The sequence below is a fragment of the Camelus ferus genome, chromosome 22 (genome assembly GCF_009834535.1).
Source record: "Camelus ferus isolate YT-003-E chromosome 22, BCGSAC_Cfer_1.0, whole genome shotgun sequence".
In the NCBI taxonomy this organism is placed as follows: Eukaryota; Metazoa; Chordata; class Mammalia; order Artiodactyla; family Camelidae; genus Camelus; species Camelus ferus.
This window is the reverse complement of record NC_045717.1, coordinates 15226877-15241506: the sequence shown is the minus strand read 5'-3', so window position 1 is coordinate 15241506 and position 14630 is coordinate 15226877. Positions and strand designations below refer to the sequence as shown.

General features: G+C 57.6%; 2 protein-coding genes across 6 annotated transcripts; both read right to left on the bottom strand.

Annotated features, from left to right (window-relative positions):
- Positions 1 to 555: 555 nt before the first annotated feature.
- On the bottom strand, positions 556 to 7112 carry LPAR2 (lysophosphatidic acid receptor 2). 4 transcript variants are annotated; one of them, XM_032465154.1, is made up of 4 exons: positions 7048 to 7112; positions 5609 to 5675; positions 2194 to 2935; positions 556 to 1468 (listed from the first exon to the last, which is right to left on the bottom strand). In XM_032465154.1, the coding sequence occupies exons 2-4, from the start codon at positions 5621 to 5623 to the stop codon at positions 1155 to 1157; spliced, it is 1071 nt and encodes a 356-aa protein (XP_032321045.1). In that variant the 5' UTR covers positions 5624 to 5675; positions 7048 to 7112; the 3' UTR covers positions 556 to 1154. The 4 variants fall into 4 exon arrangements, with proteins under 4 accessions (XP_032321045.1, XP_014407522.1, XP_032321047.1 ...); XM_014552036.2 differs by lacking the exon at positions 7048 to 7112 and having other exon boundaries at positions 5609 to 7041; XM_032465156.1 differs by lacking the exons at positions 5609 to 5675; positions 7048 to 7112 and adding an exon at positions 4027 to 4537.
- GMIP (GEM interacting protein) lies at positions 4696 to 14318 on the bottom strand. Of its 2 annotated transcripts, XM_032465152.1 has the most exons (21): positions 14171 to 14318; positions 13138 to 13222; positions 12618 to 12693; positions 12447 to 12504; positions 12018 to 12143; positions 11871 to 11935; positions 11654 to 11761; positions 11136 to 11216; positions 10889 to 11059; positions 10657 to 10794; positions 10126 to 10313; positions 9699 to 9805; positions 9547 to 9624; positions 8943 to 9020; positions 8717 to 8871; positions 8309 to 8497; positions 8061 to 8198; positions 7762 to 7958; positions 7048 to 7435; positions 5609 to 5675; positions 4696 to 5496 (listed from the first exon to the last, which is right to left on the bottom strand). In XM_032465152.1, the coding sequence occupies exons 1-21, from the start codon at positions 14187 to 14189 to the stop codon at positions 5126 to 5128; spliced, it is 2883 nt and encodes a 960-aa protein (XP_032321043.1). In that variant the 5' UTR covers positions 14190 to 14318; the 3' UTR covers positions 4696 to 5125. The 2 variants fall into 2 exon arrangements, with proteins under 2 accessions (XP_032321043.1, XP_032321044.1); XM_032465153.1 differs by lacking the exon at positions 8943 to 9020.
- Positions 14319 to 14630: the final 312 nt, after the last annotated feature.

The window sequence follows — 14630 nt, the reverse complement described above, 5'->3', positions numbered from 1 at the left end:
TGAGCCACTGTCCTCACGGAAAAGTAAGTATAATCCCTATGCCACGAGATGCAGGTGTTGCTTAAATAATGCACCTAAAGTACTCATCAGTGTGCCAGGCACATCAGAGGAGCTTGAGAAATGGCAATTCTCAAATCCTGCATCCTGCTCCATGGAGATCACTACCCCTAGCCCACAGGTGTGTATGTAGGTGATGGAGTGGGGGATAATGGGATGAACACACCTCTGTTAACATCCTGGACTCAAAGGGGCAGGCGGGAGAGAGAGGGCTCACAGGGGCCACAGACCACTCTGGGCTCCAAAGGATGAAGACAGAGGCAGGTGGCAAGATGAAGGCAGGGGAACAGGTGGAGGAGACGGAGGCAAAAGGGAACAGACACAAGACTCCAACGAGAGAGATGGAGCAACAGCCATGTAGAGACCAAAGGGGAATGAGAATGGGGCCAAGAAGCCATGCTGAAGGATCCCAGCTCAGTTTGAGCCAAGGTGGATGATTCTGGGACATAGAGACAGACAGACTGTATTAAGTTGACAACAGAAAATGCTTTGGAGACCTCAGAGTGGAAAGAAAGGTTTATTCCTTATATCATGCCCTCCTTGTAGACCCCCCTCAGTTCTAATGGGGACAGACAAGAGCCCTGGAGGCTGCAAGGGGCCAAAAACCTTTCCCAGCTGATGCTCAGCACTCCTCAGTCTGTGCTCCTAAACAATCAGCCTCAGGCAGATGGAGCATCCATGGTCCGTCCTTGTTACCCTGTTGCACTGGACAGTGTGGCCTGAGAGAGACCTCATCTTTCCCACTCTTATCACCCACACCACCAGGGACAAGGAAGCAGTCCACAGGGTTTACCAGGGATGTGCAGTAAAAATAGAAAAATGTCTGTTAAAAAGCCCCACAACCTGAGATGATTGAAGAGGCAGATTCCTGCACCCCACCTAACTCTCTCCTGTGTGCTTAGATGACTTCAAACCCCCAAGCCCTGGGGCAGGCACAGTTATGTGCCCAGGTAGGGGTTGGCAGTGGTTCCATGCCATTCTGGGCTGAAAGTCTGCATTTAAGTCTGGCCTGCGGGTTGGGTAGAGCCAGGCACATCCACAAGTGGCCAGGGGTTTCGATCTGGCATTCATTGTACTCTGCTGATGTCCAAGGTTAGTTAAAGGGTGGAGTCCATCAGGGGATGGCCATTCTCGGAAAGCATGATGCGAGTGCTGGTGCCTGTCCGGGTGGAGGGTGTATAGTGAGCAGACTCGTGGGTGGATCGGCGGAGGCACAGACAGCAGAGGAGGCGGCGGAAGGTGCGGCGCATCTCAGCATCTCGGCATGAGTATACCACGGCGTTGACCAGTGAGTTGGCCTCAGCCAAGAGTAGGAAATACTTCTCCACAGCCAGGACATTGCAGGACTTGCAGCCCAGACCATCCAGAAGGAGCACCACCTGGCCCGGCGTCCAGCAGACCACAAACGCCCCTGCGGGATGGAGCCTGACGTGAGCAGGGCCAGCTGTTGCCACAGCTCAGAGTTGGAGGGGTCTCAGAGCTTGGGTTGACAGCTGTGCAGTTTGCAGGGAAGAGCTGCCTGTCTTGCTGCCTTTGTGGTGTGATGGGGCAGAAATGCTAAGAGGGGAAACTTTCTCTGATTTGTCTGCCAGAGGGACACCTTTCCTAAGTGGGTACATGGTGGACCAGACCCTGGAGATTTCTACATGGAGATTTGTTCTGTGGGGGAAAGGAGGCCACTGTGGGACCAGCCAATTACTCGGTTGGGGGAAAAGAATGATTGGGAAGAGTTGCTCTTTGTTTCTTGGGGGTGGTGTGTGTGCCTCTCTCACTCAGACCATTATACTTTCCACAGCCAGACTGAACTCAATACTCCTGGCTAAGAACTCTTAAGAGCTTCCCACGGAACTCAGAACAAAATCTGACTCCTATCTGTGCCCTTCGATGTCATGCTGAACTTCTCTCCTCGCAGACCAGCCATGTGGGCCTTCTCTTTGGAGGTGCTGGGCTGGTCCTGGGCTGGTCCTGTCTGGGGCTCTCAGCTTCTGGTCCCTCTGCCTGGTAGTCTTCCCTTGCTCAACATTCAGGTCTCTGCTCAGGTATCACTTCCTAGGAGAATATTCCCCACCCAAATCACCCCTCCCATCATGCTCTATCAGGTCTTGCAGGAGTTGGGGGGAAGCAGGTGCCACTCACCCAGGATGATGACAACAGTCTTGACCAGGCTGAGCGTGGTTTCACGGTAGCGGGGGTGGCAGCTGACATGCTCTGCCATGCGCTGAACCCGCCGTCTTACATAGAAGAAAATGCGGGTGTAGACGGCCACCATGAGCAGGAAGACGAGCAGGCTGGACAGGGCCCAAACGGCCAGGTAGGAGCGGCTGAGTAGGGGGGCCATGCGTGAGCAGCGGTCCAGGGCGCAGAGGCAGTGCCAGGAGTGGGCAGGCAGCAGCCCCAGGCCCAGTGCCGCCACCCACACGCCCACGATGAGCATGATGACCCGGCCTCGGGGCAGGCGGCTGTGCAGCTGCACGGCCATCACGCTGCGGTGCCGTTCCACGGCAATGGCCAGCAGCGTGGCTACGGATGCCGTTAGGCTTGTGTCCAACAGGCCCTGTCGCAAGAACCAGCCCTCCAGTGAGAGCCGGGCTGTGCGCGGGCCCGTGTGGAACATGAGGAAGAGGTAGGCTACACCAGCAAAGAGGTCAGCTGCGGCCAGGTTGCCGAGCAGGTAGTAAATGGGCTGGTGGAAGCGGCGGTTGGAGGCGATGGCTGCGATGATCAGCAGGTTAGTCAGTAGCACCAGCACGCTGACAGTCAGCCCCAGTGTCACCACAACCACATCCTTGGGCCGCCAGTGGGAGCTCAGCTCCTTGCCACTGTTGTTGTAGAAAAAGCCGATGGTCTCGTTGTAGTAGCACTGGCCCATGGTGACCATCTAAGGGCACAGAGGGAGAGGTAAGGCAGCCCTGTGTTCTTGTGGAAGGACACAGGAGGGAACAGCAGCCAGAGGGAAGGTTAAGACAGGAAGGACAAGGGTCTCAAACTCAGATGCCTCGGGGCAAAGTGGCAGTGGTGGGGAGCAGAGTGACCTAGAAAAGCGAGCTTCTTGAGTTGGGGGGTTGGGTAGGGCAGCTGTTACTTAATTACTAATGACTTTTATAAAGATGTCACCCAAATCAAACAGCTGGTTGGTTTTGTTTTTTTAAACTAAAGAAGCAAAATAAAACCCATCTGCCCATGCACCACCAATCTGTGCTGGGGGCGGCTAGAGCAGGACAAAGGGGTGTGAGCCGTGAAAATAGGTAAGGGAGGGTCAGTTTGGTTTTGGGGGTCAGTGCAGGGAGCAGAGCCACAGGGTGGGGCCACTGCTAGGACCGGGCAGGCGGTCGGTGCTGGGGCGTGGAGGTGACCCGGGCAATCAGATTGGTAGTGAGTCAGCCCCATCAGTCGGGCGGCGGTCTTTGGGCGTGAACGCTCCCGAAGCGGACGGGGAATTGGGCCGGCCTGGGTGGGACCGAGGACCCCGACGGCCTCTGGGACAAAAGGGGCGGTCAGGGAGGCGGCGGCTGGCCGGGTCTCCCGGAGCCCTCAGGCTGGGGGAGGAGCAGAACGGAGGAGAGGAGGGGGCGGTGCCCGGGCCCTGCGGACACGTGCCGCACCCTCCCCGGACCCCGCGCCCACTCTCCCCCGTCCGTGCCGGCCTCACCTGGGCCGTCCGTCACGCCGTAGACCGGGCGGCCTCGCGTGGGAGACCCATGACCAGGAGACCGCCGCGGGAAGAGGAGTGTCTGGGTGCGCCGGGCGCGAGAGGCCAAGAGAGTGCGGGAGGCGGGGTCCCGCGCCCCGCCCCCGCCACCTGGGGGAGCCCCGCCCCGTCCCCACCACCTGGGGGAGTCACGCTTCCGCCTCCTTGGCGAGGACAGGGTCGCCCGGAACCACAGCTCCCTCATTTCCTCCCTGCCTCGCTGCCCCTCGGTCGCCCCCTCCACTTCCGGCGGAGGACCCCCACCCCTCGTCCCCGCACACCTCACGCGCCCGCAGTTTTGGGCCTTCGCGGGGTTGAGTCACTTGCTGCCGGAGAATTCCCGCCGTGACCTCGCGCCGCCGGGGCCCACCTCCGGGTGGTCTCAGGGTCCGCGCCCCCGCCCCGGCCCCACCCCTCCCGCTTCCTCGTGTCCAATCCGTCGCCGAGTTCCAAGCCACGCCCTGATCCGACCCGGCTCCCACCGCCGAGACCCCAGCGCCGCCTCGGCTTCTTCGGCCCAGAGCTATCGCGCGCTGCGGCTTCCCTTGCTCCGTGGACCTTCTGGCGGCAGCTGACCGTCCGACCACACTCAAATTTCTCGAAATCCCGCCCCTGGCAGCTCTGTTCCCTGCTCAGCCCACGCCTGTGGCGGCCCTGGGCTCCCACGGCCCAGAGCACACAGCCCCATTGTCCCAGTTATCTGCACTTTGTTATATTTGTTTGATTATGCAGGACCGGATCAGGGACACGGAGCTCTGGGAGGGCGGCCCCGATGTGACTCAGCCAGGTGCCCAGGCACAGCCCCTACTGCTGGTAGGTTCTCGTGGGTGTTCTGGGATGAAAGAAAGGGGGTCTGTTTTTCCTGGTCGGTAAAATGGAGCGGAAGGATTTCACCGACCTCTCCTCTGTCACTCTTCCCTAGCACTCAGGGGTATAAAGGCACTCAAGGGTATAAAGGACTCAGTTTATTCAGAGGCCACCAGACCCCAGGCACCACCAGGATGTTAAGTCTGCGTTGCTCACACCCTCCAAGAGCTGGTCACTTGGGATCAGCTAAGGAGGCAGACAGAGATGGGGAGTGGCCACAACCAAAGAAGCAAAAAGCACCTCTGTCCCAGGGATTAGAGACTAGGGTGACCTCAAGGATCCTATGACATGTTTTGACCCTGAATGTTGACCCTGAATGACCTTTGAACCTGAGTTGCCCTGATGCTTGACATTGACTTATATCTGTTGGGGGGATCCCTGTACATTGCCCCAAAAAAGGGTTTTAGTCCTCCACTGGGTGGTGTAGTCTTTCCACATAGGAATGCTCCGGACACCGCAACACTGAACTCCTGGGGAGAAGTGAATCCATCTCCTCAGTCCTGGGCATCTTGGTCAGAGATGGTCCTCAGCTTCCTCAGTCTGAGGGTCTGGGCAGCAGGTGGCCTTGGGCACAGACTCGTACAGCTTGGAGAGTAGCCGGGCTGTCTCCTGGGTAATCTCAAAATGCTTGGGCAGTGGAGTGCGGCGCAGAGGGCTGCCCTCACGGGAGGTGGCAGCAGGGCCCGGTCCTCGCCACCGCAAGCTCCCTTGGGGCACTGATGTGACAGGGGTTTCCTCGCACAATTTGGATGCTACTAGGGCCAAGCTGGACAGCTGGTGGGTGACAGGCCGCATGCCCCCCCGGGGATACTTCACAGGCTGGCGGCTGAAGTGGCCACGGGATTGTGTCCCCAAGAATGAGTCCTCGGAGCCTTGGCTGGACGCTGTGAGATGGAGTGGCCAGTGCTGAGCACCCCTAAGTCCTCTGGATACTCCTCCCTTTCCCATTGTCATCACTCAGCCCTAGAACCCTGGGGCTACCCCCAAAACACTCACCTTCCCCTCCCTCATTTTTGGTGTCTTTGGCTATTTCCTCTCCCTGGTCATTCTGCAGGGTCGGAATCTGCAAGGAGAAACCCAAGAATGAGAAACCCAGCAATAAATTCCCAGTTCTTCCAGACTCTTGGACCTGCCAAAGTTACTTTGCAGTTCTGATATCTGGGGAGAAATGATGTCCTTAAGAGTGTATTGCTCGCCCCGCTGCGAAGAGCAGTGCCATTAATCTCAACTGTGGACTCTGTGAGGGCAGGAATGCCTTTGTTCAGCAGAAGACCAGCCCAGAAAGTGACAGCCATCTCTGCATTCAGAACAAGTAAACTATGGTCTCCATCCTTCTCTGCTTTCTGCAATTTTAGACTTGCTTTTTAGTTTATCTGTATATTTTTTAGTTTATCCTTTTGCTAAATGCTAATAGCACTTGGAATTCTTCCTACATGTCGTGAGCACTTTCTGAAGTATTCCAGTTCTCAGAGCCCTACACCTTGCTGGCAGCCCCCTTTCCCAGCTCTGGGGTGCTGTAGGAGAGATCCAAACTCTCAGGAATGCTGGGTGTAGCTGGATCTGAGGGACAGGAAGCCCCCCATAGGTGTCTCATCTGTAAGTGGTTTTTACTAACGGTATTTGCCTCTCATGACACTTACTGGGCAAGCACCCATGCCTTATAGGCATGCAGCCAGTGGTGGTTGGAACACCCCTCTTTAGCCTCCCTTCCTGCCACTGTCCTGTCACTCATTCATTACAGTGTGGGGCTGTGCCCTGAACACACTAGGCATGGTCCCATCTCAGGGACTTTGTATTGGCTGTTCCCTTTGCCTGGAACACCCTTCCCCTGATCTCCACCTGGCTTACTCCCCTCTCACATCCTTCCAGTCTTTGCTCAAACCTATCTTCTCCATGAGACCCACCCACAGCATCCTATTTACTACTACAAACTGCCCTCCATCTCTTACCTTGGTGCCTTCCATGTCTCTTACCTTATGTTACCTTTTCTTTTTTCCATGGTACTCATCACCTTGTAACATCCTGTATACCTGACTTTGTATCATATTTATTGTTTATTGTTGGTTTCCTTCCCACTAGAATGTGGGCACCAAGAGGATGGGGCCTTTGAATATTTTGCTCCCTGATGTATCTGTCATGCCTAGAACAATGCTTGGCATATAGTAGGTGTCCAAGGTGTTTAGTAAATATTCTGATGAAGGATTGAATGATACCCATGTTAGTATCTCTGCAACGTTGTACCCAGTTGTCACTCCATTATTTCCTATCACTCTGTTCCTCACCGTTCTTCAGAATGAGCACAGGGTAAATAAGGAGAGGAAGGAGGGAATGGAATAGAAAATTTTAAAGGGAAAGGAAGGAAGGCAGACAGTAGAGTGAGAGGATTAAATGGCGAGAAGGGTCTCCCCATTTCTGTGGGCCCAGCGGGTTCTTACCTCTGGAGGCGTGACTTCAGGATGCTTCTCCAGGGCACTAAGGGGCATGGGGTCTGGGTTGGGGTCCCAGGTTAGGGATGGGGGCAGGGAGTCCTGGGCAAGTTGTGGGTGTGGCAGCTGGGGACTGGGTGGGAGGATCTCAGTGGGTGGGCTGGGGTCTTGGGGCGGGGGCTCAGTGGCCAGGAGGAGCTCATCAGTCCCAAAGATCTGCTCATGGTGCACAATGAGGAACTCGATGAGCTGGGCCTGGTGCCCGGAGTCCAGCAGGCAGGTGACAGGGCCGGCAGTGGCTTCTCCTGTACCGTCCGGCGGCCGCAGCAGTGTCGGCCCAAACACGATGCCCAGGTTGTTGGCTGACATCTTGTTCTTCTTAAACTGTGCAGCCACCCTGGGGACAGTGTGAGGAGAAGGGTCAGGGCAGAGTGCATGGTTATTAGTGATCAGGTAGGACCTACAAGCCAGGCTAGTGGCGACTTGCCCAAGTCATGAGTAAGTAGTCTCAGTCATTGTTGGCAACTAGCAGCCACATGCCTAGTGATGGGGATTGGACTCAGCACCCAAAGTCAGGAGTCATGTATTGAGTTTCAGAGCTCAGAAAACACATGCAAGTCAGAGGTCAGTGTCAGGCGTCAGTAGTTGCATGTCCAGGGAAGGGGGTCACAGATCCGTGACTTAGGTCAGAAGTCTCATGTCAAGGTCAAGGACAGTGCACACCTGAACAGATGGGCCACCAGGTGCCGCAGGGTGTTGTAGTTAGAGTCAGGCAGCTGCACCAAGAGGGTCTTCAGCGAGCAGATAACCTCAGGGCTGGGGCTGGGGGTCCCAGGGTCTTGCCCAGGGTCTGCATGCAGGGTCTTAGCCAGAGAGATGAAGGCGTCGTAGAGGTGGAAGGGGACCACAGGGTCAGTGAGCTGGGGGTGGAATGGCAGGGGGGACAAGGGTATGGGTGGGCTGCAGAGGGTCCTCAGCCTGAGCCCACCTGGCCCCTGACTCCTGAGCCGCTGAGCACCCACCTCCTGGAGGAATCGCTTGAGAACACTCGAGACATCGTGAGGCGAGTTCCCTGACAAGTCAACCAATTCTCGGCCGTTCTCAAAAGCCTGGCATAGCCGTTCCACGCGGACCCGGGATCCGCTGACCCGATAAATGCCCTGCAGGGCAGGAGTGGGAAATGGACATCTGGCTTGCATTCCAGCCATTGAGAGGGCTGGATCACTATTGGGGATGGTCAAAGGTCAAAGGTCAAGGGTCAAGGTGGCACCTGCACACCCAGGGCACGCTGTTCTATCTCGGCCGTGCACCTGCTGATCACAAAGGGCACCTCCTCCGGGAAGACCCTGGGCAGTTGCAGGAAGTTGACCCCAAAGAGGGGGGCCCTGGCTGGAAGCCGCTTATGTCCGCAGAAGATCAGTAGAGTCTCAAGGCAGCGCTTGTGGCAGGTCAGAAAGCACTGAGGGGAAGATCACAGGGATAGGGAGGTCATCAGGGGTCAGTGGGGGAAGAGAAGGTCATAGGGATCCACAGCAGGAACAGGGGGCTCATAAGAGATCATCAGATCAGGGCAGGTCCCAGGGGTGGGAAGGTCTTAGGGATTTCAGGTCAAGGAGGTGCCTGGATTCAGGTCACTGAGGGTCAGCAGAGGTCAACAGGTCATTGGCCCAGGCCGCACCTCCTCGCACTCGGTCCCGCTGACCATGAAAGCCTCACACTCTCGGCACTTGGCTGGGCCCCGCAGCCGGCGCAGCCGGTGGGTCTGGGCTGCGCAGGACAGTGTCCATTTCTTGAAGGGGGTGCCTGGCCCATTGTCCAGCCCATCTCCCAGATCTGCGGGAAGACAGGGTCAGCGGTGCCTAGTCCATCCCCACTCCCCACCCCTTCACTGCTTCCAGCCTCACCAGGGTCTCGCTCCTCAAAGTCATCAGAAGATTCGGTGCCTATGGATGCGGCTTTCACCAGCCGCCTCGTGCCAGAGCCTGGTCGGAGGGGCACAGAGCTTGAGGGTCACAGAGGCCATGGGGAGGCACCACGGCTAAAGAGACATTCCTGGTTTTTAGCCTTCCAAAACCACCCACAGATGCCTTAGGGAAAGGGTCAGAAGTCAGGAAGAGGGTCAGACAGGTCAGGGGTTAGGGGCTGGAGAATAGGTCAGCAACCTGAGGGGGGTGGTTCAGAAGTTGAATCAAGAGAATGGGTCAAGGGGAGGGTGTAGCTCGGTGGTAGAGCACATACCTAGCAAGCACAAGGTCCTGGGTTCAATCCCTAGTACCTCCATTAAAAATAAGTAAATGAATAAAAACCCAATTACCTGCCCCTCAAAAACCAAAAAATAAAAAAATAATAACAAAAAAAGAGAATGAATCAGAGGCTGAGAAAATAGGTCAGGGGTGTGGGGTAGATCAGATGTCAAAGTGTGGGCTTGGGACTGAGGGTCAGAGCCTAGCCAGGGGCTGAAGGATGGTCAGAGGTTGGGAGTGGGTCAGGGCTAGGTCCTGGCCCCACCTGGGCTGGAAGTGGGAGAGTCCAAGGGCTGAGACTCACTGCTACCACTCACGCTGTCCACATCGCTGCCCAGAGTTCCTAGAAGGGGACAGGTCAGTTAGATACGGCCCCCTGTCCCAGCACCACTCCAGCCTGCCCCTCACTGCACTCACCCTGCCAGCCTGTGCCAGTGTCCTCCCAAGGGCCTGGCTCAGCTGCACTCTCATCCAGCCGTGGAGGTGGGGGACCAGAGAGCTTTTTTTTTGTGTCCAGAGGGGAACTGAAAGGAGATGTTTGAGGGCTCTGATAACTAGGAAACTAGGCTGGAATGACATCATCCAAGCAACCCATCGTGGACCCAACTCCAAGCACTTGGGTCTGCCAAGCCTTTACACCCATTAGCATTGTGGTCCTCAGTGCAGTAACCCCAAATTTCCAACCGTCCCAAGACTGGGACAACGCTGCCCAAATAAAGAGTGCTTGGCATTAAATCCAAGTACTGAGCCTCAGGGTTCTCACTCTGAGATTCAGCCCCACAGTGCCAATAGCCTGGCACCGTGTCTCCGGGACTCCTACCTGACCCTGCTCCTGGGGACCCACCTGTACATGAACTCCTGGAAAGAGAAGGCGGGTGGCGGGGGAGGCGGGGAGGCGGGCTGCAGCACCCGCACAAACTCCTGGTATCGCTGGCCGGGTTCGAAGGGTGCGCAGCACTCCGCCAGGGCGGCGAAGGCACGGGGGCCACGCTCTGCCTGAGCCCCTCTCAGCCGGAACAATCCCAGGGTCACCTGTGGGGCGGAGACCGCGTGTGAGAGGGGCGGGGCCTGACCCTGACAGATACCAGCATGGTCCAGGCTTGGGGGCGGGGCCCGGCAGTGGGAGGAGGCTTGGGGACAACAGCACGTAGCTGGGATGGGGGTCTGGTCACAACCCAGGTGGGGCATCCTGGAGGGGGGCGGGGTGTGTAAAACCCCATGGGAGGGGGCGGAGTGGGAAGTGCAGTCAGGGTCTGGGGGCAGGAACTGTCTAGAGAGAGGGAGTTGGTCCTGGTGCCCTGGAGGCGGTTGAGGGGCACGGGGCGCCCAGCCCGGGTGAATGACTGTGGCGGCAGCCTTCGGGTTAGGATCTCACCCGCCTCAGCACTTCGTCGCCCTGCAGCACCAGCTTGCGCACGTGTGACACGATCCGCTGCTTGGCGGCCTCCAGGTCCTGCTGCCGAGCATTGGCCTCCCGGACGCAGGCCTGGTACAGCGCCTCGGCCTCCTGAGCCTGGAGAAACCGAGGCCCCGTGCGAGTGTAGGGGAGAGGGTGGGGCGGGGGGCGCCGAAGCACGGGGGCGCGGGGCAAGGGGCCGAATTCTCACCTTGGCCTGGGCCTCCTCTCGCGAGCGCCGCCGCCGCTCCTGCTGCTTGTTGGGTCCCGGCGAAGCCTGGGGGCCCGAGTCTTCAGGGGATACCTGAGAGCGTACTCGCAGGTCCTCGCTGCGCTGCATGTACTGGAGCTGGGCCCGCCGCAGGGCCTGCACCGCCTCGTTCTGAGGGCCAGGAGAGACGTGGTCATTGCTTCTTCCTCTCCTCCAACAGCCTGCCCCCCACCACCCTGGGCCTCACCATCCGCTTCTGCTCCTTCATCCACTGCTCCTTGAACTCCTTCCGCCACTTCTCAATCTCAGTCCGTTTGGCAGCCAGAGGCTGGCAGGGATGGGGAACAGGGATGCTGTCTCAGGTACACTTGGTCTTTCCATTCACTGAGGCTGCGTATCTTTCATTGTCTGGACATTTTTTCTGGTTCTGCACTCTCCCTCCCAGGTCTTCTCCCTCAGATCTGCTCACCCTCACCCCTGTGTCTCCACAAAGCCTCAATGGTCACTTCATCCTTTGTGCCTGGACTCAGATGCCAAGGCTCTCTTCCTGGGAACACTCAGCGCTTTGCCCCTTGGTCCTCAGATAAACAAAAGCACAGTTTTGCAATCGCACAGGAAGCCTAGTTTGAATCTCTGCTGGGTAACCTTGGGTAAGTTCCTCAGCATCCCTGGGTCTCAGCTTCCTCATCAGCAAAATGGTGCTGATGGTAACAGTGCATCCCGTGGGGGGTAGTGGATGGAATGATGCATGGAGGGTCCCCTTACCTGATAGTAATCTCTTTTCTGCTGGGCCACTGTCTCCAGGGCCAGGGCTCCCAGGCTGAGGTCATGCTCCAGAAACAGGGCGTAGATGTACTGCAGTGGCATGTGGCTCTGGTGTGGGAGGGGGAGGGTGATGGGTGTTGGAGGATGCTGAGGCTCTAGGAGGGTCTGGCTGGGGTTCTGGAGGGCCTGGGCCCTGGGGAGGTCTGCTCATGGCTACCTGCTGGTGGATTGTCATTTTGCCAGCCTCAGCGATCTTCATGATGCTTTTGGCAAACTCCAGCTCTGGAGGCAGATAGCAGGGGTCTGAATCAGGCAGGGTGTGGACACTGCCTGCAGCCTGGGACCTGGCAGAAGGGGCTCTCACCATGGCTGGCTCTCTTCTCAGTCCAGGACAGCAGCTCCTTGGCATAGCGGCTCCAGGTCTTGGCATAGTCCAGGGCTGCATCCACGCCCCCCTTGGTCCGAATGAGCCGCAAGTCCAGTTCCTCCCCTGTGGCAGACGAATGGACCTCTGACCTTTGAACTCTCCCTTGGACGCCTTTCCTGAGTCCTCAGACTATACTGGTAGCCCCTGTTCTACACCCTATGGCTCCCCAAACACCTCTTTGCTTTCACATGTCCAGGCTGAAATTTTATACTGATTATCCACCCACACTGGGAGCTCCCTGAGGACAGGTGTTCAGATCTGCTGTGTGCACTGCTGTCCCCAATTCATGGAACAAGTAGTTGGTGATTACTTGTTGAGGGAAGGACCCTTTTCTGCCCCTACTCCCCTGGCCTCAAATTCTCCTACCTGTAAGGGGTGCAGGACCCTCTGCGGAGGAGACACTCCAATGGCTGGTTTCACTGGTCTGAGAGGGAGGGAGACAGCACTCAGGAACAAGCGGAGCAGGAGCCCCACCTCCGTAAATCTCCTCCTTCCAGAGGCCTCCCTCCTCTCTGCCCCCTTGGTCTTGCCCCTCACCGAAGTGGCTGTGGGGGTCTTGTCAGGTTCTGGGTCTCCTGAAAGCACAGGGTCTCCAGCCAGCATCTCAAAGGTCCTGGGAGGTAACAGTGTCAGGATGCCACCCTCCACCCAGCCTGTCTCACCTAAGGATGCTGGGGACCCCCAGGGCAGTTTGGGGTTGGTCCTGAATATCACCTCTGTGACATTTAGTGTATCTGGGAGTCCTGAGGGATAAGGTTTTGGGGGAGGAAGTAGGTGATTTTTTTTAATGGGACTTGAGATAGAATTTGAAGGGTCCCAGGTAATTTTGGGGTTCATAAAGTGGGGTAAGGTTCTCAAATATTTTAAGGGGGACCACTTTGGTGATTTCTAGTGGATTTGAGGGGTTGAATTTTGGGATCGTCAGGTGTTCTGGAGGGCCCTATCTTAGACTTCTTGGGTTATTAGGTAAGTGGATCCAGAAATTGCAGGTCCTTAACAGCGTTAGGGATATGGGGGATCCCGGCAGAAAATGGGGGTGACCCAGGCTCAGACTCACACGTTCCCCAGTGAGATCTCGAGGTTGTCCAGGCTCCGGAAGATATCGCTGTACCTCTTTCTGCTCTCTGGAGCCGGGGGTAGCCCTTGGGGAGGGGAGTATCACACATGGGCCAATGGAAGCCTCCCTCCACCCACAGCAGCTTGGTTGGTTGTTTGGCGGGTGAGAGAGTGAGAGAGAGAGAGGGAGAGAGAGAAAGAGAATTCTGGCCCCTGGGGGGGGGGGGGAGTGTGGGATGGGGTGGGTATCTGAGCTGGGACAGAGGGAGCTTGGGCTTGGGTGGCACCGACTCTGGGCAGGCAGATGAACTCAGGCACAACCCAACACAGAGACAGCTGCTCAGAGAAGCAGAGACACCACATATGCACGGGCCCAGAAGCAAAGTGACAAAACAGATGTCCCAGATACAGCCATACTGTCTCCGGGGAGAGAGCTGGCTTGACAATGGGACCACATGGACCTCGGGCTAGACAGATGGAAATGCACGTGGGACAAACCGGCATAAGGGCCTGCGGCAGAAACACACAGGCAGACTGAAACCAGGAGAGGCATGAAGACCAGATGACACAATGTGCACAGCAGAGACACAAAGACAGGAAGAAACAAACTCGGACCTTGCCACATTTCTGCCGCAGGCACCCCTTCTAGGGGGCCCAAATCAGCATTTCCCCCTCCCGGGGCAATGGAGGAGCCGGGTGGGGATCCTGCCGCGTTGCCCTCTCCATCAGCGGTCGTGACACCCTGCCCCCATCACAAATATCAGAAGCAGAAGCAGCCACTTCCCCTTCCTGGCCCCCCTCCCCCAGGCATCAGGGGTGAAAACTCCAAAGGGGAGAGGGTCAGGGACTGGTGTCCCCGGCCCCTCCTCAGGTTGGGGGGTCCCCACAGTGGAGGATCCCCGTGTCCTGGGAATTCAGGAACTCCTCTCCCAGCTTTTGAACGGAGAGGGGCAGGGAGGGGGTGCTCATTGATTTAGTAAGGAGGGTATTGTCGGAGGAGGCCCCTCTCGGATCCCATAACCCGGACGGCCTACCCGGCTCCGTTGTGTCCATGGCCCGGCCTGAGGATTGCTCGGCTGGGACGGGGACTGGGATGCGATCGCGCGGGCGCCGTTGGGGCCCAGCCCCGATTTCCTGCAGCCGCCGTCGCCGCCAGCCGAGTCCCACGTCGCCCCGCCCCACACCGTGGAGGGCCCGCCCCAGACAACGCCTTTGCCGGTCGGCCACACCCCCTAGCCCCGGAAGCGCGGACCGCGCCCCCTGTCCCAGACGCGGGGAATGCGGTTGGGCCAGGGCCTTCTGAGGCACTGGCCAAAATGATTCCATCCCAGTCAGGGTTCCCGTTACCGGCTCTCGGCAGGTTCCCAAAACCCCAGCACACTCCCTCTATAGTGAGCCCACGGAGTCGGGCTGGCCCGAGAAGCCTCCTGTCGCCAAACCTTCCACATTTTATGACCCAGTGACGCCCCCGCCAAGGGTCTCTTGGACCTCTGA